Raw genomic sequence first — 27,522 nt, 5'->3', positions numbered from 1 at the left:
ATATGTAAGTTACATAACCCCCATAGGTGGAGGTGGAGGATGTTTAATAGCATTACATGCCATTATGTCACTATTAAACTTAACAACTAATTTTTGGAATATTGTTCACTAAATTTACTAAATGTTCCTCCCAAATTTAGTGTTATATGCCCCCTTTCTCAAAAGAGCAAAGGGAAAGAAGTCAGAGTTCTCTTAAGAAGACAAAACTTTGTGAAACATTGTGGGTGAATCATGTCTCTATCATGAATTAAACTATTCAAGCTGGTAAAATATATGACTAAGTGGTCCATCATTTTAGGAGTGACTGATGTGACAAGCACATAGACGCTGGATCATCTGTCAGTGCATGCGCATTACATTTAATGTAACAGTACGCCGAGAGATAGAGTAGTGATTGTCTCACTATAGTATGGTTACATTTAGATTTTATTTAAAATATCTAAAAGGAGACAGGGAAAACTATTTCAATAATTTATTTTAAATTGCAAAAACTTACATAGCAAGAAGAAACAAAAAAACAGTTAAAAATGATGTTTTACAAGTTTTCGAATGTTAATTTTATATCAGTAAATAACGATTTATTTTGAAGATTGAAATTGTCTTAATTACATTACAATTTTAGAGTAATATAAAAGTTAGGGGAGTTGTTGGTGGCAATGTTACATAAGTATTGAGGGTTTTTTTGTTCTCTCAAGACAAGTAGGTGAAGAATCAAATTTTTTTGTGATTCCGGAGTGGCAGAATATTCTGGATGGATAAGGTTGGGGAGTAGGTGCAGCCTCATCAAGATCCAGGAGATAAGGCCATGGGCAGCCATGTCTCCTTAGAGGAAAGGAAAGCCAGCTAGCCTTGTATCAGCCTCTCCAGTCAAAGCAAGCAGGAGGTGGCACTATCTTATGTCAAGTAACAACCCTTAAAACTTGGCGGAGCTCCACCAACTCCAACAGTCATCTCCCGCAGTAGACTAGACCTATTGATCTACCCTTGTATCCCCAATATCTCAATATTTGTGGTTAGTTTGTTGTCAGATGTGGAGCTCCTGGACATTCATAATGTAGTTCAAATTTAAGTGACACTTTGGATTTAACTGTACCCAGTGTAAGTTCAACTGGAAGGTATAAATCAGCCAGAAGAGGGTCTAAACTAGCCCTCCTGGGTATTGAGAGGGCTAGTTTTACCGTTATAAGTCCGTTATAAGTGGGAGGGGGTCTGAAAAGGCCAGTTTTAGCATTAAGTAATTAAGGAACATGACTTAAGAAACATGATTTAAAAATTCTGCATATCTACAAATAATGTGGTATATAACGGCCCAATTAATGAGCATGATCCAAATATCACTCATTTCTTTACTTAGTCTTGCTATGAACCTCATTTTTATAGCAGTAATGAGGTTCTTTAGGCAATAAGAGATATTATATGAAAATTTTATAATGTTGTCAAGTCCAGGATAAGATAAATTCAATCATTACCTCATTTTAGCCATTTCTGCATTTTCAGCAGCTAGTTCTTGCTGAGTTTCAAGACATTTGTTTAACTTCTGGATAACACCTGCACCTTCACCAACACTACCAACTCCTCCCTAATAAACAAATATTAAATATACACTTAGTTTATTTAATTTTTTTGGATGTAAAATATCCACAAAATCCTTGCTTCCAATTCTATCTAGAAAAATTATCATTAGCATAAAAGTTTCTTTTATTGAGATATTCACTTAAAAGTCTGCACCATTACCACTAGATGACGTTTTTCTTCTAAAACAGACTTTTGTATTTTGCACTAAACAATTGAGTTGGAATAAAATTAAGATTTTATGGTGTATTAACCTTGTATTTGATTTGGTATTAATATTTTATGTACTAATTAATGATATAGTAGTAGAAGTTAAACTAGTCTGGAGTCCTGTCTGGAAAATCATGTGATGATGAGACTAAAAGACTGAAGTACATGAACCCTCCCACACCAAATACACTCCAGACCTACACTATTTGTCACCCAAAACAGAGTGACATAGCTGCTGAAACAAATTTTTCAGGAGGGTAAAACTTTCATGAGCAATCAGTGCTGTCATGGATACATTTAATCACAAATTAATGTTGTTACATCATACGGTTAACTTTTTCTGATAGTTTAAAGTCAAGATCTGGGAAAATATTATCACATTTTTCAATTTTGGCAGTAAGGCCACTTCATATTTGGGCTGACGAATTGTCTGTATAGTGTTGTCACAATGTTTCATATGAAGTTTTCTTAATTTAAACATTGATCAGTTTGAACAAATACATATTACAAGTATATACTAGATAGACCACATACAACTATGCTGCTGTTGGCCTCCTAAAACACTTTCAACATAGTTTTATTTTCTGTAAAACAGAAACAATGTGTGATAAAATGAGAACACTTAGTGGATCATTGTGTTGTAAACTTGCATAAGAAATTTTCCAAACATAACTAACCTTTTGAAAGTAAACAGTTTCTTCAATCCCATTAAATAACGTGATTTTTAAGCACAAATAAAGCAGACAGTACAGGACAACATCAATATTAAAATATTATGCCCCATAAGTGGGCTTTGAAATCTTAATATCAATGAAAAATAGGAGTAAAGCTGAAGTGGTGAGGTATGAACATGACTAATAAAGTAGATTATAGAGGGTTACAGAAAAAATAAAAATTCAAACTTTTGGATAACAAATATTTTTAGTGCTAGTGAATATTATTAGACTGATGATTCTGGTGGAGGGTCAATTGAATAATCAACTGAATAATCTTTTACCTGCTGGACAGCATGGCTTTTTACCAGAAAAATCAACATTGACTGCTCTTACAGAACTTGTAGAAAAGATTATTGACTGCATTGAAGCTGGAAACACAGTTAATAGCACATTTTTGGATCTGAGCAAAGCATTTGATTGCCTTGACCACAGTTTAATTTTAACAAAACTTGACAGGCTAGGAATCAAAGACACTGCACTTCAATGGTTTCATAGCTATCTAAGTGAACGAAGACAAATAGTAGAACTGAAACAGACTATTAATGGAAGAACAGTAAATATAAAATCTGCTTCACGAGAAGTAAAAAGAGGAGTTCCCCAAGGGTCTGTGTTGGGACCAGTCTTGTTCGTTCTGTTCACTTGCGACCTCTCCACATTCATGGAACCTTACAGTCAGACAATCATGTATGCTGATGACACTGTGCTGCTATCCAACAACAAATCAGCTGAGGCTTTAGAAATGGCCTCATACATATCTGTCAGCATGGCTCATGATTACTGTATAGCAAACGACTTGGTCTTTAACGAAGAGAAGACAACACAGATGATTTTGGGTAAGCACAAGAACAAAGTCTCTGGAACACCCAAGATCGCACAACTGTTAAACAAACGAAGCACCTTGGAATGATTCTTGACGACAAACTTTCATGGGACAGCCACATTGATTCTCTTTGCTTAAAACTCAACACCGCTTTGTATGTACTGAGAAGAACCACGGCAGTGAGTACAGAATTGACTACAAAGACAGTCTATCACTCACTCTTTGAGTCTCATGTTAGATATGGAGTGATCCTATGGGGCAGCTCGTCCTCAAAGAACCTTCAGCGGATCCTACTCATTCAAAAGCGAGCAGTAAGAATCATGGCTTCCCTCAAACATCAAGATAGTTGTAGAGAGGTATTTAAAACACTAAGAATATTGACAGTTGTGGCTATTTATATAATTGAAGTCATTGTACATGCCTCCAAACAAGAACTTACTGGAAATGGTGATCTTCATGGCCTGCAAACAAGACATGCTCAAGACTTCAGCCTGGCAATACACAGGACATCTCTATTTTCCAAAAAACCATCATATGCAGGAGCGAAACTCTATAATCTACTCCCACCTAAGCTGAAAGAAGACAATCCTGAAATTCTAAATCGAAGCCTGAAGACCTGGTTGCTGAGAGAATCAATCTACAGCCTGGAAGAATTTGTGACATGTTGTAGAACATCCCAAGGAGAGACATGACCTTATGTATTACTTAGATTTAATTTTTTTATTTGTTTTATCGATTGTTGACCCTTATTCTGTACTTGATGTTCACGAATAAAGCCTACTGATTGATTGATTGAAGAAACAACAATAAACAAGCAAGTATTTTTTTATATAAAAAAACTCTCAAGGGACTATTTGGTATGCTCAGAAAGTTCAGGATCAAAATTGTATGCTTCTTACACATTATATTGGAGTCAAAGATATTTATTAAATTGGTTAATAAAGGTATACAAAGTTGGAACATGCCGTGTTAATTCAGTAACATGTTGTATTACCACTGTGGTTATATACTCGTTCGTATTTGAGAATTGGCCATCCTCATAATATTGGCCTTTTTTTATTATTGTTTCATGCTAGATGAACTTCTTAAAACCATACCGTGACTCCGCATTGGTTTATTACAAATATCTAATCTGTTTGATACTTTTGATTTTCTTTTTAGTTCATTTTTCAGAATTGGCAACCAAAGCGGCCTAATCTTGACTGATTGGTTGGTCTGCTAATTTAATGTATGTAGCCTCGATTAATTTTCTTTTAAAGAAATGAGGTTCCCGATGTATTATGTTGGCTTCATCCCAATTCATCTTTGGTTTCCTGATGGTCTTTTTCCTGAAATCCTGTTTCCTTCACAATCCTTCCATCGTCTAAAACAAACTTCACACAAAGAACCAGTGTTTAAATCATAAAAATTTATACACCAAGCTACTATAAAATGCTATTGTATGTGTTAGGATAGGTTAGACTGCATGTGTTAATATGTCACATATTTGAATCTCTAAATCTCTTATGGATGTATTGAGTTTGTTTACTAATAGATTTATCCCGGTATATTACCATTGCCATTAGACCTATGAAAAAATATTTTGTAACGCTCAACCAAATCTTATGGAGTGACATGCACCATCATAGAACTCAGTGTTCCTCATATAGGAATGAAGTTTCATGCACAATTTCAAATCTATAGGTCAGTTCATATTTTAGATATTGTGCAAGCAGACAGGTAAATAGACACACAGACAGGCAGAGAGACAGAAATGGTATTTTTCTAGCAGGCATTATTAAAGCTCAGCCAATAAACTTAGCTGACTGCACTGTGTAACTACAATGAATTTACCAAGGTGCAAATATTCATGACAAAGGGCCAAAGAAGTGCTGACATCTAGTAGAGAATGCCTAGACTACTTCCGCACCTGGTTGTCATATAAATTCTTCTTGTGCAATATTACAGCAGACAACAGAATAAACCAAGGACAATATAACAATGTGTAATATTATGTCAAAAACTGTGAAAAGGTTAAGAAAATTATCATTTTATACTACTTACTGATGACTTAGAAAAAGGCTCCAAGTCGGCTCTCTTCAACGGCTCACAAACTATAATCCTTGGGACATTGTCACCCATATCTGTCCCACACACGATTAGCTTCGGCAACTTGTCCTCCAAATCAGTGTCCAGTACAGACAGTTCAGGCTGCTTCTCGGGAGCAGGAGTCTCCTGTCAACATTTATCCATCTATCACTAGCTGAGCCAAGTAAAGTCTCAACCTAAGTAACAATACTTGCACAACCATTTTTATTAATTTAGATTGTAATGCAGTTACAGTATGTAAAGGCGACACAAAAGATGGTAAACTAATACAAGTAAAGATTTATTAGCTTGGAGATAAATTATTTCTTCTCCTGCTATGGTCCATCAAACGAACTTACAAAATGTCTACATATGAGATTTGGATAAAAAAATAACTGATGTAGGAAAAAACAGTGACCATTCTTACTTCTTTAAAACTTAACTTGCCTCCGAGAAAAATTAAGAACATAATTTAAGCAAGTGTACATTTTTTGTCATATTGGACATAACATAGATAGGTATTAGAGTTCTTTCACTATAACATTCATCTCCACTATATCAAGATCAACATTACACCCTAAAATAACCCTAAAACCTCCACAATCCATATGAATTTTTAATTGGTCAAAGTTATCTACAGAAAATATTCTTATGATCTAGGAGCCTTTATCTTTAAAAGTCTCAACTATCTCAAATACTGTTCCTTATTCACAGTTCGATTTTCAGGCTCCCAAATCGTGAACACAGTCACATGCATAAAAAAGAATTTCCTTCAATACAGATTTTAACCTTTAATTTTAATTGTTCTTCACTCTAGGTGACCAGTTCATAAGTGAGTGATAAACCACAACTTATCAAAGTGAATACTAAAATCCCTTTAAACCTTCATGGGACTCATTAAAAAGTGATAATTTCTGTATCTGGATGTACTTAAATTTACAGTTAAAATACACTGTTGTAGATTATAACTAAAACTTTTAATCATGAAAAAAATAATGGACTTTTTTAATGATTAGGCTTAAAACGCAGAGTAAAACAAGGTATAAAACATTGCTTCTTGTGACACTATTACATTTTTACTTTATAATTCAATAATAAACTGTTTACAAACCTATCTGGACCCTGGTAAACAGTGAAAGGAAAAAGAAAGCCTCCCAATACCTCATATGTAGACCATATCATAATTTTCAATTCAAAAATTGAGGATGCAACAGAAATTGCTAATAGTTTTAATGCATTTTTTTACCTCTATAGCAGATGAAACACAAACAAATGAATCTTTAAGAAAAACCTGCAGTTAGTAAAGTATTTCCTCTGAATGTCAGGATACCATTAACTGTGCTACAACCTTCTTCTGAAAGAGAATTGAGAACAATAATAAGAAAAATTCAATCCAAACCCTCTGCCTGTCTAGATGAGTACTCTTCTATGATGGTTAAAAACTGCATGGAGAAATTACTTTCACTCTTACTTCACATCGTTGACCTCAGTTTAAGTGAAGGTTGCTTCCCAAGTAAGTTGAAGACTGCAAAGGTCATGCCCTTACACAAAACATGACAAATGAGTGATATGGGAATCTACAGACTGATATCGCTGACATCAACCTTTGCGATAATGATAGAGAAGGTTATTCTTGTAAGAATCTTTGAACATCTGAGAGCAAACAACATTGATTTAACAAGTCAAAATGGGTTCCTTCAAAACAGATCAACTTCAACTGCTTTAGTGGATCTTGTTGAATTGATTTTAAAGAAACTGGAAGAAAGCAATAATGTCATAAGCATCCATATAGACATGAGTAAGGCATTTGATTGTCTTACTCACAAGCTTATTTTTGATGAACTTGGACATCTTGGTTTCTAGGGAACAGTATGTCATTGGTTCAGAACTTATCTGGAGGGTAGTGAACAGCTGGTAGAATTGAAGGAATCTGGGAACGGAGCAAGATTTACAGTAAAATCTACCAAACATCCCATCACTAGAGGAGTACCCCAGAGTCTGACCTGGGCCCAGAAAGGTTCATACGTTTCACTTTCAACCTTCCTTATTTTGCAGACCAATACTGTTGAATCATGATGTATGCTGACTCTGTCCTTATGAGTTAATCAGGGGTTGTGGAGTATCTTGAAATGCAGATAAACATAGCTTTCAACATGGCTCTTGACTATTGCAGCTCCAATGATTTTGTTCTAAATTAAAGCAAAACCATACAAATAAACTATGGAAGCAAGAGAGATAACATTCATGCTCTTCCTAATTTACTTGTGCTAAGTCAAATAAGCATCTAGGAGTCATACTACACAACCATATTTCCTGCGCTAATCGTTTAGACCAATTATGCAGCAAGCTGAGCAGCTCACTTTTCATCTTGAGACGGATGTTGGCTACAGCCTTGCCTCAGGCAGCCAAAACTAGCTATAATGCACTTTTCGAGGGACACTTAAGATATGGCATCGTGCTTTGGGGGCCTAATCGCACGATCACCTTGAGCGAGTGCTAATAATGCAGAAGGAGGCCATGAGGTTGCTGCATAGTCTAGGAAAAAGGGAAAGCTGTAGAGCCACCTTAAAGGGTAAAATATTTATCTATTGGAAACCATCTGCCTAGCTAATTCAAAAGGCCTTGTACAGAATGGACAATTCCATTCTTATGGTACTAGGCATTCAAATGACTTCAACCTGGTTTCTCACAGCACTGAAAGATTTAAAAGGAAACCTACATATGCTGGTGCTAAATTCTACAATAGACTGCCTGCTGAAATCAAGAAAACCGAATCAAGAGGTTTCAGAGCACATCTTCAAGCTTCATAGACCATTTTACAACATAGCAGAATATCTGGACTGGCCTAACAACTTCCCATGAATATATCTGTATCAAACTACTCCATTTTTTTTGTACTACACCATTCTCAATTTTGATAATTGTAAAATATAGGATGCTTCCTATATTATTGAATTATTTATAGGAATATTTTTATTTTTAATTAAGAGAATTGTAAACTTTATATAGTAATTGAAATTGTAAGATTGTGAACCTTCCAGCAGTGCTGAATTTCTTGTCAATTCGGGTTCAAGGAATTGCTAGAAGCTTCCTTTTGTATGTAGGTATTGAGCACAGGTTACATGTCTGGGTTGGATAGGTACCATTCAACTCAGACATTGTGTTGCTCAATTTTGATTGGCCAATGTTAGCTTGATTAAATGGTGGGAGGGACTTCTAGATCCTTCCGGTGGCTTCAACCACGTTTTCAGGGGATTCTTTGCTGTGTGCTCAGAGAGTGTAGACGTATTAAGGTTTAGCCTACTCTTGCCGTTTTGATTTTTCGGGAAGAAGGTTGAGTTTGTTGAGTTGTAAGATTAAAATTTACTTTCAAAATTTAAAGTCTCAAGTTTGAATTAATTAATCTATAATAGTCATTTTAGTTACTTGGAGAAGTCTTCAGCAGATGTGCGAGGTACTGTGAAAGTTAGAATTTAATATTGAAATAGAAAATTACTTGATGATCTTTTCCTGTTCAATTTGGTTTAATCAGGAATAATCTACTGCAAAAGAAAAATTTATTTAATCTTCTGAGATTCTATATATTTTAACAAGTTCCTAAATTTAACATTCAAAGCCAAGCGGATAATTCTAGATAATTCAATAATTTGTAAATTGGAAATTTACAGAAAATAAGTAGTTTGAAATTGATACTATTTTGACTTTAACTGGTTTGGACATTGTCTTTGTTCATAAATTAAATATTAATATTATCTTAATTTGTTTGATTTTTATTTTGAGAAGAAGTCGTATTTTATTATTTGTTGTATTTTATATTATAAGAAGATTATTTTATTTTGAAGTTTAATGAAGATTTTTATTTTGAGTTTGTGTTGAAACATTAGCACTGAGAACTTGAAGGACACAATTATTGAATGATTGATTGATTGTTAGTTTTAAGACTGGACTTGTGAACTTTTGATGGGTTAAAAAACATGAAATAATTGAGAATAAATTCTAAGTAAAAAAGATAGCTTGGCGTTGCTGTATTATTGATTTTTAAATTTTATTAAAATTACTATTATTTTATACTGAGTTTAATTATTGAATTCCATTGGAACTTGTGCATTCTTAAAATAAAGGGTTATTAGTTCAGAACACAATTAATCGCTCTTATACTAAAAAAACAAAATAGTTGTGATTTGTTTATAGAAGATAACCTTACTATAGACACGTTACATAATTGCGCAACTCTGCTAGGTATAATTGAGCGGTTGATGTGAAGGAGATTTGAACAGTGATTGGTGTTTGTGTGAATTTTTAAGGAAGATTAAATTAAATTGATAAATTATTTTTAATAAAAAATAATTCTGTTAGGAATAAACTCTAATATAAAGTGACTTTTGTGAACAGTACTGAACTTTAATTAGTGAACGATGTCGCTGAAGGTGGACCTACTTAGTAAAGACGAACTGTTGTTTGAAATTAAATTTAGGGGTGTTTATCCTAAACCAGTCTGTGGCAGTAGAGTCAAGAAAAAGATTATGACAACTATTAAATTTAGAGGTAGTATTCAATGTGGAACATCTTAGATGGATATCTGTATATAATGATTATTGTAGAAGATATGAATAAAATTCACTTGGTGCCTTCCACTGCGGGAATGTACCTTCTAATCAGGTAATGTGATAAGAGCCTTAGAAAATAGTATTACTTAATAATTACTCATTACCTGAATGTATAGTGGATGACAACGCAATGTGTTTAACTACTGAAGAATACAAATTTTTTTTTAATTAAAAGGGAATAAGAGTGAAAGATACTTAGAAATTTAAATCAAGTTTTAATTGGTTATTATTCTGAAAATAAAAGAGTGTGGGCTAAAGATTTGGGAAAAATTCAGTTATCACTAAAATTGTACATTTAATGAAAGTGTGAAATCGACCCCGTTTGAACTGATGTTTAATTATAAACCAAATAATAGTTTAAGTTTGAGGTGGAATCTGAAGGACTTAATAGATAACGAATTACGGGGAAAGAATCAAAATAAATTAATCAATGCAGTTAGAAATTTTGAAGCAACAATGTTTGAAAAATCAGAAACTAAGTAAATATGGGTAACAATGTTAGATTTAAGAAGGATGATATTGTGTTTTGTAAAGTTAATTTTCAGAGAAAGGATTGGATGCCATTTATGAAGGACCCTACAAAATTATTGCAGTAATTTCAGATGTCAGTTTGGTGGTGCAAGATCTGAGAGATGCAAATATATATAAGAGAGTTCACAGCATGAACATGAAGCTGGTAAAACAATGGTGCTAAAATGAATATAGGTGTAGAAAGTGTATGGTGTAAATTTCAGGGTAGGACATGGACTGTGAGTCTTTAATACATGAAACTTGTACTATTAATGAATATGTGATAATGTGAGATTTGATAAACAAACCAATTAGTTATAGATATTACTAATGTTTTTATTAAATCTACGTACATGTTACCATATGAGTGAAAGTACAATGAGACATGTGTTTATTTCACGCATACAGACACACTATATATATTTGGTGAATGTGAATCCTATCCTACCGATTGTAATAACAAATTTGGATGGAAAAATAATCTGTATTTGTTGTTGTGGAAATCCCAGGTTGTGGTCTATAACATGAAATTTTCCAACAACCCTGAGTAAATGTTTACACAGTGAAAGTGAGAAAATACAACATGATATTACCTCATTATAAGCACTAAATTAAGATTAAAATAATTAGTGAAAAAGGATACAGCTTATATATATAATTGTTACCTGGATTGGTTATCCATAATAACTTAACAAGTAACTAGCACTGATTAAAAATTAAAATAAAAAGAATTTAACTTTATATTAATTTGCACCACAATGATTACCAAAAATTTTTAGAAAGAACATTATTTTAACAGCACTGCACTGGACAGTTAAAGATGAGAAGAGATGATCTTGTAGAAAGCTCCTTATGGTAAAAAATTTGTGCTGTGGATTGATGAAGTTGTTCACTGATAAAATTAATTTTGCTTTGAAATAAATTAAACGTTTTGGGGGTATACAAAGAATTCTACTGAGTGAATAAAAAGGGACATTTGATAATTTAAACTTTACAGATATACTTTTAAAGGGTTCTAAATAAATGTTTCATATGGAACGATTGCTGAGAACGAGACAAATGCAACATCAGGGAACGAAGTCATTGGTTATGTACGAGGTGCAGGAGATGAGCGACCTGGCCAGGAGCTGTATACCGTCGTTACCGTCCAAGCTGTCCTCGGAAGCGACTGTCGATTATCAGTGGGCATCGCAAACAAAGGACCGAGATAAGATTGTTAACTGCTCTCGATCAATAACCAGGACCGTTATCTACGAACTTTCCACATCTGGATTCTTCGAAATAGTTAGTTTTAGATTAATTACTTAACATTTAAAATGAATGAATTATGTAAAAATAGGGATCTTTGTACTTACATAAATTTATTTCAAAATTAATCAATTGTTTATGTACAGACTAATATTTTATTGATTGTTAAACTAAAGTTGTAATAATTAAATAATTACTTTTTCAAAGATCTTTTAAAATTTTTGATTTAATGATAATAAATATAAAACATCATTGTATTTGCATCATTTGTATATTAGATCATTGTATTTGCTTAAATTCATTTTAAAATTAATCAATTGTTTATACACTGCCTAGTATCTTATTGATTGTAAAAGTAAACTTGTTATAATTAAATAATTAGTTTTAAGGATCTTTAAAACTTTTGACTTAATTGTAATAAATTCAAAATAGGTTATTATACTTTATGTACTTTTAAAGGTACAAAACAAACTTGGAGAATTAAGGTTTTTAAAATTCAAAGATTTGTAACAATAAATAATATTTTAGTAGTCTAATTGATGTTAAGAAACATAGTATATATATTTAACTTTCATTAATAATTCTTGTTTTGTTTACATTTTAAACTTTGTTTGTAAACATATGTTCATCAGTTTTGGACTTAACCAAACATTAAATGTAAATATTTGATTTATCTATAGCTGAGTCTGTTAGGTAACAAGATTATAGTGATTCTAAAATATTGATTGTTTTGATGTAGTGTAATTAAATTAACAGAATAAATTATGGTTTTCAATAGAATAATGTTTAGAGAAGTAACTTAGTGTTTTAAACTGTAAACTTAATTGATGATGTACTAATTTAAATATTCTGAACTTAAATTGAATTTAACTTGTTTTTATTGTAGGTGATTAGGTAAACATATTGTAAGTAATTGTAAGTAAACATATTGTAGGAAGAAATTATTCTTTGATCTGCTTGGTTTAAGGGATATTCAAGGTTGAACTTTGTAAGGTGAAATGTTGTATAAAAAAATTTTTTTTTTTATTTCTGGTAAAAGGTAGGTGAGGTCTAAAGCCTCTTGCTAATTGATGTTAGTAGTTTTGTCCTCATTATTGCTAAAGCCTCTTGCTAATTGATGTTAGTAGTTTGTCCTCATTATTAATAAAGCCCCTTGCTAATTGATGTTTAGTAGTTTGCCCGTATTATTACTAGAAGCCTTTGCTTCTAGCATTGAAGGTAGGGAGGAATATAGGATGCTTCCTATATTATTGAATTATTTATAGGAATATTTTTATTTTTAATTAAGAGAATTGTAAACTTATATAGTAATTGAATTGTAAGATTGTGAACCTTCCAGCAGTGCTGAATTTCTATGTCAATTCGGGTTCAAGGAATGCTAGATAGCTTCCTTTTGTATGTAGGTATTGAGCACAGGTTACATTGTCTGGGTTGGATAGGTACCATTCAACTCAGACATTGTGTTGCTCAATTTTGATTGGCCAATGTTAGCTTGATTAAATGGTGGGAGGGACTTCTAGATCCTTCCGGTGGCTTCAACCACGTTTTTCAGGGGATTCTTTGCTGTGTGCTCAGAGAGTGTAGACGTATTAAGGTTTAGCCTACTCTTGCCGTTTTGAATTTTTCGGGAAGAAGAGGTTGAGTTTTGTTGAGTTGTAAGATTAAAATTTAACTTTCAAAATTTAAAGTCTCAAGTTTGAATTAATTAATCTATAATAGTCATTTTAGTTACTTGGAGAAGTCTTCAGCAGATGTGCGAGGTACTGTGAAAGTTAGAATTTAATATTGAAATAGAAAATTACTTGATGATCTTTTCCTGTTCAATTTGGTTTAATCAGGAATAATCTACTGCAAAAGAAAATTTATTTAATCTTCTGAGATTCTATATATATTTTAACAAGTTTCCTAAATTTAACATTCAAAGCCAAGCGGATAATTCTAGATAATTCAATAATTTGTAAATTGGAAATTTACAGAAAATAAGTAGTTTGAAATTGATATACAATTTTGACTTTAACTGGTTGGACATTGTCTTTGTTCATAAATTAAATATTAATATTATCTTAATTTGTTTGATTTTTATTTTGAGAAGAAGTCGTATTTTATTATTTGTTGTATTTTATATTATAAGAAGATTATTTTATTTTGAAGTTTAATGAAGATTTTTATTTTGAGTTTGTGTTGAAACATTAGCACTGAGAACTTGAAGGACACAATTATTGAATGATTGATTGATTGTTAGTTTTAAGACTGGACTTGTGAACTTTTGATGGGTTAAAAACATGAAATAATTGAGAATAAATTCTAAGTAAAAAAGATAGCTTGGCGTTTGCTGTATTATTGATTTTAAATTTTATTAAAATTACTATTATTATTTATACTGAGTTTAATTATTGAATTCCATTGGAACTTGTGCATTCTTAAAATAAAGGGTTATTAGTTCAGAACACAATTAATCGCTCTTATACTAAACAAAAATAGTTGTGATTTGTTATAGAAGATAACCTTACTATAGACACGTTACATGTAAAATAAAGTTTCTCTCACTCATAACAATTTCGTTTTACTATTTTTAAGCTAAAGTTTAATATACATTTTGAAACTATTGGTGCATCAAGTCATATTTTTAATGTACATTGTTTCTACAATTTTCTGTAGCATATTTCTACTGAATAATTAAATTTTACAAAAGAAAATGTAGGTCAAATATAAATGCAGTGCTTATTTTTCTCCTCACCAGTTTTGCTGGCTTTGAGAATGGAGGTCCCGACATAGTCATGTCAAGTTGTGAAGTTGGCACATCTGCCATCCCCATCAGCCTCTCCAGGCTCCTAGTCATGTCTTCGTACTCGCCAAGTTTCTCAAGAAAAGCTGCATGGTACTTTTTCAGATTTGCAATATCATCATCAGTGGGATTTTCTTTCTAATTTATGAAAAATAAAAATGTATGTGTTATTGAAACAAGCTACATCCTTCTAGGAATAGTGATTTAAAATTATATAGTATAAAATGTATACATCTAGCTTCTAAGCAAGATATTAAAGCAGAATTGTAGAGCAGGAATTCAAATGTGGAACAATGGGTAAAATACAGTCAGTCAAAAGATGTCACATCCAGGCACATTAAGTCAAAAAAGTGAATATTTTTAAAAAATCTAAGTAATTCAGACAGAAAATTCTTGATACAGTTTAAATTCAAAATCTGCAATTCTGGTTGCCATCTTGTTTTATCTATTCTTAATTTCTTTTGAATTTTTCCTGAATATCCTCTAAGACAACCTAAGAAATACAACAAAACTATGTTAAGCCCAGATTTACTACAATCCTAATTTATATGTTTATATACATGACTATCTTACAAAACAAGCATTTAACAATAACACATATAAGTTCTAAATAATAAGGTACAGGATATTAGTTTTAATTATACAGGATATAATACTTTTAAAATTAATAAATTCAAAAAGATTCTTACCTCTTTGTACTCTTTAACTTTCCCTTGCAAATCACCGATCAGCACTGCTACTGCTGCCCGTTTCTGTTTGAACTCTTCCAATTTTTCCCGCACAAATGACTCAGTTTCCAGCAAACTGCCTTTACTATCAAAGAGTTTTTTGGTTTCCTTTTTCTTATCCTATGAAAGAAAAGTGTAATTATAATATATGGTCCTTAGAAAGGGGCAAAAGTGATTTAATTTTTGTAATTATAAACCGGGCCAACTAACTTTGTCTCAACATAAAAATACATTCACTCAAATAAATCCATCTCATTAATAAGTTACGTAATATTAAGCAAGAAATTCAGTCGAAAATTCTAAAATTCATAGTTATTGCCTTCTCTTTTGCAGCATCCTCTGTCATTCCCTCATCTTCTTTCTGTCCCTCCTCTTCTTGCTGTTCATCACCTCCTTCATCACCAGCTAGAACAAAGACGGCGATTATTACATTATCCAGAGTTATAGGTAAAAAGTATGTGAATGCTTAACTTCACGAAGGAGATTAATAACTTAAGCACTAGTAATAATAAAGTAACTATTTATAAATTAAACATACACTATTGTTTTTAATTAAAGGCACTCATTTAAATCATCTCAAATTTTAACTTCAAAGTACACAAGCAAACTAAAAATTAATGCTTATTACGGTAATTAAGTATGCATGTATTTTAAGTTGCATATAGTTTATAACTAATATTGAGTTCTTAACACTTTGAAACACTATTTGTAACACAGGTTTTTCATGGTTTGGTGTTATTATGGTTTAAATAGTTTTTAACTCTTAAATCTATTATTAAGGTCACGATTTAATATATGCAAAACATAAAATAACACAAACTGGATGTTTTTTTATTAAAAAAAAATTAAAAACAGATGTCTTGTACACTTAAACAATAATACACTGATCTCATCAATTTTCACCCAATCCAACCACCTGTAAGTTAGGGTGGGCCCTCCAGAAGCTTTACACATGGACCAGTGACTCTCACATGTACACCAGACACCACAAATCCCTAATGTCAGGTAAAGGAATCAAACCCCCGACTCAAAGATCAACACCAGCCATCCTGACAATGTCTTGGATGTGCAGATAGCTCACTTACGATTTTGCTACCTACCCCGAAAGATGCTTCCCCTTGTGCTTCTATCAAGGATTTCTGGTGTGTATCATTGTATGAACAAATGTTTCTGTTGAAGCATCCCAATGAGTTAACTATTTATAGCAGATAATAAGGAATTCAGATAAGGTAACATTTTTCCTTGACCCTTTACAAATATTTGTTTAAATATTGGTTCTAAAAAATACATTGAAAGTTTCATATTACTACAGAAAATAATTGCTTCTCTTTTGCATTAATTGAGACCAGAAGTAATCTAAATAAACAAACATACAAATAACAAAAATAAAAGTAAATATCAGAACTTTAAGCATCACATCTAGGCAATGCGATCCCGCATATTATTCTCAATAATGGTTTCCACTGAAAGGGTATATTTGACATCATTAATCAATGGAAAATCTACCTAAATTAAATTGAATTCACAAGTAAAAAGGCTGAATAGACCTACTTAAAGGGGCGCACTAGATTTTTGGTTAGTAAAGTTTATTTTTATTTTAAATTAATATAGCTCTTAAAATAATATTCTAAAAACAAAAACATAAACAAATTTTATTTCACAACTATGAGATGTTATAGGCATTTACGCTCGGAAATTTATGCAATTTTGTAATCAGCCTCAAATAAAAACTGTTGAAGATAAAAATGTAACATTAGTTTTATACTTATGAGCTATAGCTTCAGGGAGACAAGAAGAGCATACAGCTGATAGTTGCAATCAGCTATCTTACTATAACCAACTAGTGTAGACCATTCTGATGTAGGGTAGGCACCAGTAGGAAAATTACACAAGCGTAATGTATATCAGGAAAAACTTGTAAGCGTCATGGAGGTAAAGTTAACTATTGAATTTTCCTTTGTTTACACACCACAATTATTCAAAGATAAATTATATATATATGAGTACATGAAAAAGAACCAGGTATAAAGTTTCAACAAACTTACCAGTTATAATTATATACATATATTCTGAGAGCTGCCATACACAGTATGTAAAGAATCTGTCCCCAGAGGTCTTACTTTAAGAGCTGCAGTACGGATTAAAATTTCTACAATTATATAACATTATTGTCAAATTCATTAATTAACTGAGGATACTCTAAGAAATTGACTAATAGTGAAATGGCTAAACCCAAAAACCAAAACCAAGTTTAAAATATTGTGAAAAGAGATGCCATATTTATAACTCAGTATCATCCTGGATTACACAGAATAAATGGAATCATGACAACCGGCAACAACATTTTAGAACAATCTCCATAAACAAAGAATATTTTTAATATACCTCCTAGCATTATTTTTAAAATGCCACCTAATTTGAAGAATTTATAAAATCTTCAAAATCTATTCAAAGTAATGGCAACAATTTAGATTTCAAAGACAAACACCATCAATGTAATAAATGTCAATGTCGCTATGGAATATGCAATATGATGCAGTTGAAAAACTGTTACAAAAGCTGCATTACTAAAAAAAAAAAAAAAAAAAAAAAAAAAAAAAAAAACAATTGCAGAAGAAATCACTTGTAACAGCAAAAATGTACTATATAAATAAAATTATAACTGTAAAAATTTCCTTAAAGATTACATTGGAGAAATATTAACATCACTAATCAACATCACTAAAGCTAAGTATGAACAATCATCGTTTGATGTTCGACATCAAAATTTACTTAGATCCGTATCTGCCCATGCTGTGCAACACAATCAAACCTTTAAAAATTGTTTCTCTCTAAATAGGTATCAGGAAATTTAAAAATTATCAAAATAAAGATTACAAAAAATATTATTAAGAAGATATGAACAAATCAAATATTATTAAGAAGATATGAACAAATCAAAATATTGGCTCTCCAAACAAAACCAGCAGGTACATTAAATCTAAAGCATAGTTAATTTAAATTTTTCAAACTTCTATATCTTTTTCTGTGTTTAGGGAAAGTTACATGATTTATTTATTTGTTTAGATACCGTGTGTTACTGTTGTTTGTAATATATTTCCAATCATATTTCTTTCTTTATATTTTTATTATATATACGTTTGATAATGTCATTGAAAATGACAAAATACTAAGCACTAAAAGTGAAGAAAAGAGTCTTGTTTTCTTTTTTACCTATATATATACAGGGTGTCAATTAAGTCTGGAACCTCTTTTTTAATTTTTAAATCACAATATAAAAAAATACCAAAGTTCACACGTGTTTACTGGTGATAGTAACGCATACATCTGCCCAATTACCGACCAGATAATCCCTATGGGGGACGGTCCACAAGGAGTCAGACAAAATTCTTAAATAGCAGCATAGGTCAAGTTTGGTATCAAATTAAAGGTCTTACTTAGCAGAGTACAATGCCATAAACCGGACTTCAAAAGGTGGATTCATTCAGTAGTTATAGCTATTTGAATTTTAAAACAATTGAACAATGTAAATTATTAAGTATTACAAGTAAACACCAATTTTTAAGTACCTGTAATCAAAGTAAGTGTTCAAAATGTTCCCCTCCCATCGTCTGGCAATGTCCTAGGCAGTTTTAAAAGCCATCCATTGCATTTTGAAGGTAGTCACGAGTAATATCTTGAGCTTCTTGGACTATGAGATTTCTTAGGTGCGCCAAATCTCGAGGCTTAGTACGATAAACTTTATCTTTGAGGTATCCCCAAAGAAAAAAATCCAGCGGAGATAAATCAGGGGAACGAGCAGGCCACTCTACTGCTCCACGTCTTCCAATCCATCTGCGAAGGAATATTGTATCCAAGTATTCTTTAACAAGGAGAGCAAAGTGTGGTGGGACGCCATCTTGCTGGAAATAAATTCTTTGAAATTGACGACCAAGAGCAGCTTGTAGTGCAGGAATTATCTCATTTTGGAGCATTGCTAGATACAAGTCACCATTTAAAGTACCATTAATAAATAATGGGCCCATAATTTGATTTCCTGTAATACCTGCCCAAACGTTAAGTTTATGTGGATGCTGTGTATGACTCAATCTGTCACTTTCACATTCTAACAGTAGTTGTGTTATTGGTAATAATTATTAATTCCTGGCTTCGATTACTACATTGTCAGATGATGGGAGGGGAACATTTTGAACACTTACTTTGATCCCAGGTACTTTAAAATTGGTGTTTACTTGTAATACCTAATATTTTATATTGTTCAATTGTTTTAAAATTCAAATAACTATACCTACTGAATGAATCCACCTTTTGAAGTCCGGTTTGCGGCGTTGTACTCTGCTAAGTGAGACCTTTAATTTGATACCAAACTTGACCTATGCTGCTATTTAAGAATTTTGTCTGACTCCTTGTGGACCGTCCCCCAAAGGGATTATCCGGTTGGTAATTGGGCAGATGTATGCGTTACTATCACCAGTAAGCACGTGTGAACTTTGGTATTTTTTTATATTGAGGTTTAAAAATTAAAAAAGAGGTTCCAGACTTAATTGACACCCTGTATATATACTGTAGTAAATGTTATGCAGTGTGTTAAAATTTATGTTTTCTTTATTCTTGTTTACTTGATTACCATATATGACTGGTTTAAATAGAAGAAAAGAAAAGAATATTTTTCACTTCAATATTTAGGGGGATACCCACATCTTCCAGAAGTTTTAAATACAAATTAACACATTAGAACAAAAAAATTATAAGTAAAAAAAGAATCAAGAAAACATAAATGTTAACACAGTGCATATCATTTACTAAAGTCCAGCAATTGTTTCTAATTTAATCTTCATGGTCATAAAACTGTATTTAAAAGTCAGTATTGTAGCAAATAATAACAACTAGTACAATATTTATAAATTAAATAACATGAATGATTTACAAATAATATACAAATATACAATATTAAATAACAATATACAAATAAACAGAGCCAATACTATTTTACAATCACAAGTCAAATACAGTAATTAAATTCAACAACAATAACAGGTTACTACACTATCTAAAACATTAAACAGAATTATTCTCTTCCACATTTCATTAAAGACATAATATGCTACAGATAGTCCTGTAAAACCTAATATGCTCTGTGGCAGGTTTTATCTACAAGTATCAGCAACGGAAAATACTCCTGAAGTCTGTCGGACCTCTATGTCTTTTAATGATTTTAATTATATTTATTTTATTTCTTATTTTAAATATGCATTTAAATTTATGAACAGATTGAAAAGACATTTGATGGAGGATATATATACTTATATGATTCTTGTTTTTTGTGGAGGTTTCATACTGTGTTTAGCCATGCTTAAGGTACCTTTGACCTTTGTAATACTGAGAAGAATAATCTTACAATTGTACATGTAATTTAGTGTTTAGTACTATGTAATTAACTGACTTTCTTTATATATAAGACTGAATCTCATAAAAATAGAACATGTTATATTGCATATAAGGTCTTTTGTCTATAGTTTCATTTCCAACACTTCTGACATAAAATAATTTGAAGGACAACTATAATATAATTATGGTTGGAAATAATTTTAGTTAACAAATTAAGAGCAGATAGTATTCTGTCTACCACTTAAATAATCCGATTTAAAAATCTAATACATAATACAGATACATAATCTAATGCATACCATCAGGGCCGTCCCCAGTATTTAATGTGCCCGGGGCAAATCATGCCTTGGGGGCCCCCACATAAAAATTACATTTCGTCAGTACAGCCATACCAAGTGATAAGGTGATAAGGAATTTTTGGAAATTGTTATATGTAAATAAATACTCCAGTTTTCTGTGTGTAACAAAATACCAAATATATTATATATGTACATTTAAACATGTTTTAGAATAGATAATAGAATATTGAATAGACCTATATACATAGATATAAAGAAATTATTACTTTGGCTCTTTGGCATACAATACTTTTGTGGAACTTTAGGGCTATTAATAGTAGTAACAGATATAAACGCAATGCATAACTATTTCAATCTTAATGTCATAACTATTATTTACCTTTGACAGAGATAGTTTTATTTTTAAAAAGAAATCTTCCTGGCCTTTGCACTAGCAAACTTCTTGATAACGTCTTCTAACTTCAGCCTTTTACATTGTTCATTTTCAATAGACAGCATGGCAAGGGATGACAGTCTCTCCTGAGACATTGAAGAACGCAAGAAGTTTTTATTAATTTAAGCTTACTAAAGCTTCTTTCACAACTGGCAACATATATGGGAATAGTTAGAAGGATTCGAAGTGCAATCCATAAGTTTGTGTATAGGTCCTTTCTGTCTGTCTTCTTAATCACTTTTAAAACTTGTAATGGGGTTGCCTTAGCAAGGCTTACTTCATTCACAATAGTTTTGACATGAAGGAGTTCCTAATAAAGTTCTTTTCCGCTTATGTCAGAAGTTTGCCCAAACGATAGGCGTTTCTGTAAATTTTCACAACATTCCTTCAAATCTTCTGCGTGAGGGAGTTGTTTAAGGTCGTATTTCAAGTTGTGGTTTGAAAACTGAATCAACCTTTCTGTTAGGGATAATAATAATAATAATAATAATAATAATAATGTTTTATTGCGTGAACATATTACATGTTATGCAATCGTCAAATAACTGAATTAAGCTAAAATTTTTCACTCATACTTGCATCAAAATCCCTTTCTAACATACAGTTTTGACGTTCACTCTCTCCCAGTCATTCGAATTGTTCCACCCTTTCCCCAGTCAGTAAGCCAATTGTTATGTCTCCCAGTTGTGTGCCATGAACTCGTCCGTACTGTAAAATGCGTAAGTGGTCAGTGTTGTTTTTAGACGAGTCTTAAATGCCTTCAGCATTGGGGCACTTTTAATCGAGCTTGGCAATTTGTTGACCAATCGAACTCCTGCCTGAGAAGGCAGTCGTTCATGAGCTACCGTTCTATGTCTCACAGATCGGTAGTCGTCCCTGCCTCTCGTTGCATAAGGGTGTATGTCACTACCTCTTATGGTCTCGCATTTGGACTTGAAAAAAATGCAGGTTTCCAATATGTAGAGGCAAGGAAATGTCAACAGTTTCAGGTTTTTGAAAGCTGGTCTGCACGACTCTCTCCGTTTCAGTTTTGCAATTGTTCGGACTGCTTTTTTTTTGAAGGATGAAAATTCTGGAAAAGTTTGCGTTTGTGCAACCTCCCCACAAAGCCACTCCGTAGGAGAGGTGCGGGTATATTAGTCCGTAATATGCCGTCATCAGTACCTGGGTTGGGCAGTATTCGGACAGTTTCCGCAAGACATAAATGCCTGAGGATAGCTTTGAACAAACATGATCTACATGAGAATCCCAAGTCAAACCTCGATCTAGGTGTATTCCTAGGAATTTCATAGCGTAGACTTCAGTGATTTCAGTTATATTTGTGATTTCTGGCTCCATCTGCAACAACCAAGTTGAGACTGTGGCATCCGCAGGGTGTAAATACAGCTAAAGGATATTCTGAGGATATTCGTGATTGGACCCCTTTTTTAGCTCCTGCCATGTCTGCGCCATTGTCGTACCCTTGTCCGCGGCAGTTACTCATGTCCAAACCACATAACTCTACCTCTTCTGTTAACAATTGAGTCAATGCTTCCCCTGTTGACTCCTCAGTAATCGTGTAGCCTATAAAACTTTCTTCAATAACAATTTCACCATCGATCTCCTCTTCTTCGTGAACATAGCGAATGGTGAGAGATGTTTGTTCCTTATGACTTACGTCTTGCGTACAATCCAACATAACTGAGAAGTACCGTGACAGCTTTATTTTATCGATTATATTGTTTTTCACCTCCTTTGCCAGACAATTTATCAACTCATTTTGAATATTGACACTTAACATTTAAACTCGATATTCTCTCTCTTCAATGCATCTTAAATGGTCCATCATAACCGGATCAAACTCTCCTAGTAACTGGTTAAGGCCAGGGAAGTTTCCGTTATTTTTTGTAAAAAGTTTCGTTGAGTTTCCACGAAAAGCCAAGTTGTGTTCTGCTAAGTAAATAATAATAGCAATAATTCTTCTTAGTATGTTTTGCCATCTCTCGGCTTCTTTTTGTATTTGGCCCATGAGCTCAGTATCAATTGCTGCATTATGGTTGATTCTACGTTCAGCTTCAATCCATTGCTGGGTAAACTTAAAATGCTCAGATGACGTTTCGTGAGATGAAGCTCGCTCATGAAATTTTTTCCAATTATTGAATCCTTGCTTTTTGCCAAAACTTGAGTGTGGATTATTGTCAAATAAACGACATGGAAAGCAGAACACTGCATCAGAAGAGCAAGAATAAACTAACCACCGCCTTTTCACTTTCTCGCCATTTTCTGCGTGGCGATATTGAAAATCATTTGAAAAATGACGCTTTTCACTGTTTAGTGGATAGTCATCATTACTTTTTTTAAATGACGGAGCACCCCTTGTTATGATTTAATCTCTCTCTCTCTCTCTGACAGTTAAATTTTCAGGCCAAGTTGACGGGTCATTTGAACAATTTTTATTTTGGTAGTTTAACATTTCAACAGTTCCCTTCTTAAGCTTGTCACTGGTTTCCTCCTTCAGTATTTCAGCAGTCTCCTCTACCTCAGTTAAAATTAGGTCTTGTTCACATTCATGGTCGAAGTCCTGGGTATTTGAAGTAGCGAGTAAAGATGAAGTAGGTTGTTGGGTAGTGCCCTCAGCTATTGTGAAGAATTTTGTCAACTTGGGTACTTTACTTAAAAGATCACTGTGAGCTAATTCACTCTCTTTTGTTAATTTTCGTCTCTGAGCACCTGATAGTTTTTTAGACATTTTAATAAAATAATCTGAAATAAAATGAAACTTCTTTAAAAAATTATGCTTGTTTACTTAAAATGAAATTAAAAAATAATGTTTAAATCTGTTGGTCTACATATTGCGTAGTTTTTATTCCTACACTACGACATGCAAGCTAGAGTGCACATAGTACCTTGGTTGAAACAACATTTACATAATTATTACCGATACATATGACAACCAACATATTTAACTACCACATGTCTGTAGCTTTTGTATATGTAGGTACTAATCAGCGACCACTAATACAATACGAAGCTCACCTCTCACGTACACATTCGCTTAATTTCACAGCTCTAATAGTCTCTACAAACACTAAACACACGAGAGTAGTTAGCAACCTAACCTATACGGTGTAGACGCAATGACAGTGACAGTTGGAGTTGCGAGTGCGGTGTTGCCAAATGGTCTGTTGTTTTTGCCGCGCGGTGTTGCCAAACTTAACTTACTAAAAATAAACAGTATTTTTAAGTATATGGTTCAAACCAAGTTCTTTTTAAAATATTAAGGCACCGGATTGGGGGTTTGTATGTATATAGTAGAATATCGTTGAAATTTTGTTTTATAAATTTAATATTGACTATGAGTAAGGCACCTTCTAGCCGCGGCGCGGCGCCCCCTTGGCCGCAGCGCCCGGGGCGACTGCCCCGTTCACCCCCCCCTTCGGACGGCCCTGCATACCATATTAAAAAACTAATATAGATGTAAAAGTTAAAATACCTGCTGGAGGTTCCTCTCCTGTGGGTTCAGCTTCTCCCTCATCTTCTGCAGCTGAAAATGGTATAAAAAACTAATATATTAAAGATTATTTACATTTTCATACATAAAATACTATGGTCTGCATAAACTAAGTGACTGTCATAAATTTGTATTTAATTAAAACAAAAATCATTTGTGAGATGATGGAACGCCTTTTCTTCTGGTAAACAGTTGAAGCTGTGTTGTTAACCCAAGGAGAGAAAGTCCCTCAGAAGATATTTTTGCATTGAGGAGTAGATATAAGCAATATATCTTAGGCAGTTATATATAGAACATAATTTTATTTTTATAAAATCATTTTAAATAAATGAATTGTTATTTTAAGACTAAATGATCATCCAAGAAACAACATGGCTTCAGATCAGGAAGGTCAACTATTACTGCTTTGACACTGTTTTGGCTACTTTCCTTCAACTTTTTTTGGAATCACCACTTGTACGTTCTATGCAAAAAAACTTGGGTCAGCTCTATTTGCCCCAAAGAAGATTAAGTCTATTGGCACAGCAACTGCAACAATAACTGCATATCCCAATCTTGTAAAATCAAAAATTTGCTATAGAATAAAGTTATGGAGAAGCTCTTCAAAGAACAACCCACATTGTGTTATTATCCTACAAAAGCATGCTATGAGAATTATGGACAATTTTCAACCTCATGACAGCTGTAGAGAATCATTCAATACCTTAAGAGTTTGCACAGTTACATACCTATACATTAATTAGTAATTAGGTAATACTTGGTAATACTCAATGTCTTAAAACTGTGGTTTGTCAAGAAGAGTTGATAATCATGAACATCACATAAGGTGTGCTAATGACTTCGATCTGCTGACACATAGGACTACCTTTTCACCCAGAAATCCCCCTACCCTGGTGCAAGATTAGTTTGCTCCCTCACGATATCAAGAGATCTTTAGTAGTCCAAATACCAAGATTCACTTACCTAGCTCGATACACTTAAAACTGATTGTCAGACACGTTAAACTTCTTAGGGATTATAGTACAGTCCAACTTAAATGGCAGACCTAGATATAATTTGTAATACCAAAACTAACCAGAGGCAGTACCGCATTTCCCTATAGGCCCACTAGGCCCAGGCCTAGGGCGCAAAATTTTAGGGGACGCATAAATTTTAAAGTACACAAAAGAAAAAAGTTGCGGCGGCGGGTGGTGTTGGCGCTCGGCGGGGCGGGTGGCCAAGGTCAACTAGGTCCGGGGTGCGACGTTGACTCATTCATTGGTTCATTTCAAAACACTCCTATATATATACTATTGTAATTATCTTTCATCAAAATTACGTAATTAAGAAATTTACTGGATTTCTACGTCAGTGTAATAAGAGTCCTCTGGGGGGGGGGGGGGGGCGCTCTTTGGTCTGTAGGCCTAGGGGCGCCGAATTTGTAAATGCGGCCCTGACCAGAGGGATTTTCATGATTAGGAGACTATGTACAACCATATCTATGCACATACTATTGTTAATTTATTGACAATGTATATAGTCATCTGTATTACAGTGCAACTTTTTGGGGTAATAGTGCTCACTTTCAAGCCATATTAACTTTGCAGAAAAGGGCATTTCGAGCTCTGTATAAGGTACTAGATAGAGTCAGTTGCAGACCTGTTGTTCATTCCTCTTCCATGTATATTTTAAATTTTTGATCTATGACAGGAGAAACATATATAATTTTGAATTAAATTGTGGTATACAAAATTGAGGCTGGTCAATAGGCATATATGCCCTTTTTCCAAGTTTTAAAAGATCCACCACGTTGTTATGAATATTCCCAACAAGTTTTGCTAGGATATCTTTACTCTGTGGGCTGAGAGCGACCTTTTTGTAAATATTTGCTGGTCAGGTGACTGGTTGTTGGGCTACAGTGCAGCTTGTGAGGTTATGTTATATTCTTAACTGTGGAACCTAATGTTTAAGTATTTAACTATTATTTTACAGTAGTTCAAATGGATCCAGCTTTAAAGAAGAAGAGAAGGATTGTTTTCTGTGATGAAAGTTTTAAATTTAAAGATAGAAAATCAAAGAAAGTGCGGGGTGAACAACACATAATAAACTCTTCTGGTAATGTTGATCAAAGCAGTTTTTTCTCGTCGTAAAGACAAATGCTTAAGTGAAATACTTGAAACTGTTTGAAGAGAAGTTTAGGTATGGATTTCACACTTAAAATCGGTGTTTGTGATTTTGTGCACATTTTGTGCACAAATGAATGAAACACCATCTCGGAATCCAAATGACCCCTGCAAGCCAGCTTTTCAAATCTACAAAAGTTGCTAGCCATCAACCATTAAAAAAAGACTTCATTTCAATTGTAAAAAAGGAGAAAGCAGACCATCTCTTTGTTGAGTTTGAGTACAGTCAAAACGTGATCGGGTCAGCACATCCAAGGTTCAAAGTGATTGTTACATAACAAGCTAATTCTTCCCCATTTGGAAATGATAATGGACAGTAATATGATTAGGGACTAGGAATCAGCTCTTGCCCAAGTTTTCCTAAAAGAAACTTTTTCTAAAAACAAAGTACATGAATGTAAGTTCATGAAGTATCTTATCATGAAATACACCATCTCAGGCAGACTACTTGCTCCAAGAAATATATACCTATGTACTCTCCATTCAA

The 27,522-nt window shown here is 33.0% G+C and overlaps 1 protein-coding gene across 4 annotated transcripts in view; it reads right to left on the bottom strand.

Moving 5' to 3' along the window:
* LOC124372223 (outer dense fiber protein 2-like) overlaps window positions 1-27,522 on the bottom strand; it is a 160,803-nt gene that overhangs the window by 63,291 nt on the left and 69,990 nt on the right. For all 4 annotated transcript variants that reach the window (XM_046830597.1, XM_046830596.1, XM_046830598.1 and 1 more), the window contains exons 6-11: window positions 24,856-24,906; window positions 15,583-15,668; window positions 15,225-15,383; window positions 14,488-14,673; window positions 5,362-5,532; window positions 1,470-1,579 (exon numbers count right to left, since the gene is read on the bottom strand). In XM_046830597.1, coding sequence (XP_046686553.1) covers window positions 1,470-1,579; window positions 5,362-5,532; window positions 14,488-14,673; window positions 15,225-15,383; window positions 15,583-15,668; window positions 24,856-24,906 — 763 coding nt within the window. The remainder of the gene's footprint in view (window positions 1-1,469; window positions 1,580-5,361; window positions 5,533-14,487; window positions 14,674-15,224; window positions 15,384-15,582; window positions 15,669-24,855; window positions 24,907-27,522) is intronic.

The sequence above is a fragment of the Homalodisca vitripennis genome, unplaced genomic scaffold (genome assembly GCF_021130785.1).
Source record: "Homalodisca vitripennis isolate AUS2020 unplaced genomic scaffold, UT_GWSS_2.1 ScUCBcl_2664;HRSCAF=7651, whole genome shotgun sequence".
In the NCBI taxonomy this organism is placed as follows: Eukaryota; Metazoa; Arthropoda; class Insecta; order Hemiptera; family Cicadellidae; genus Homalodisca; species Homalodisca vitripennis.
The sequence above is the reverse complement of the archived record's forward strand: the minus strand, read 5'-3'. Positions and strand labels throughout refer to the sequence as shown.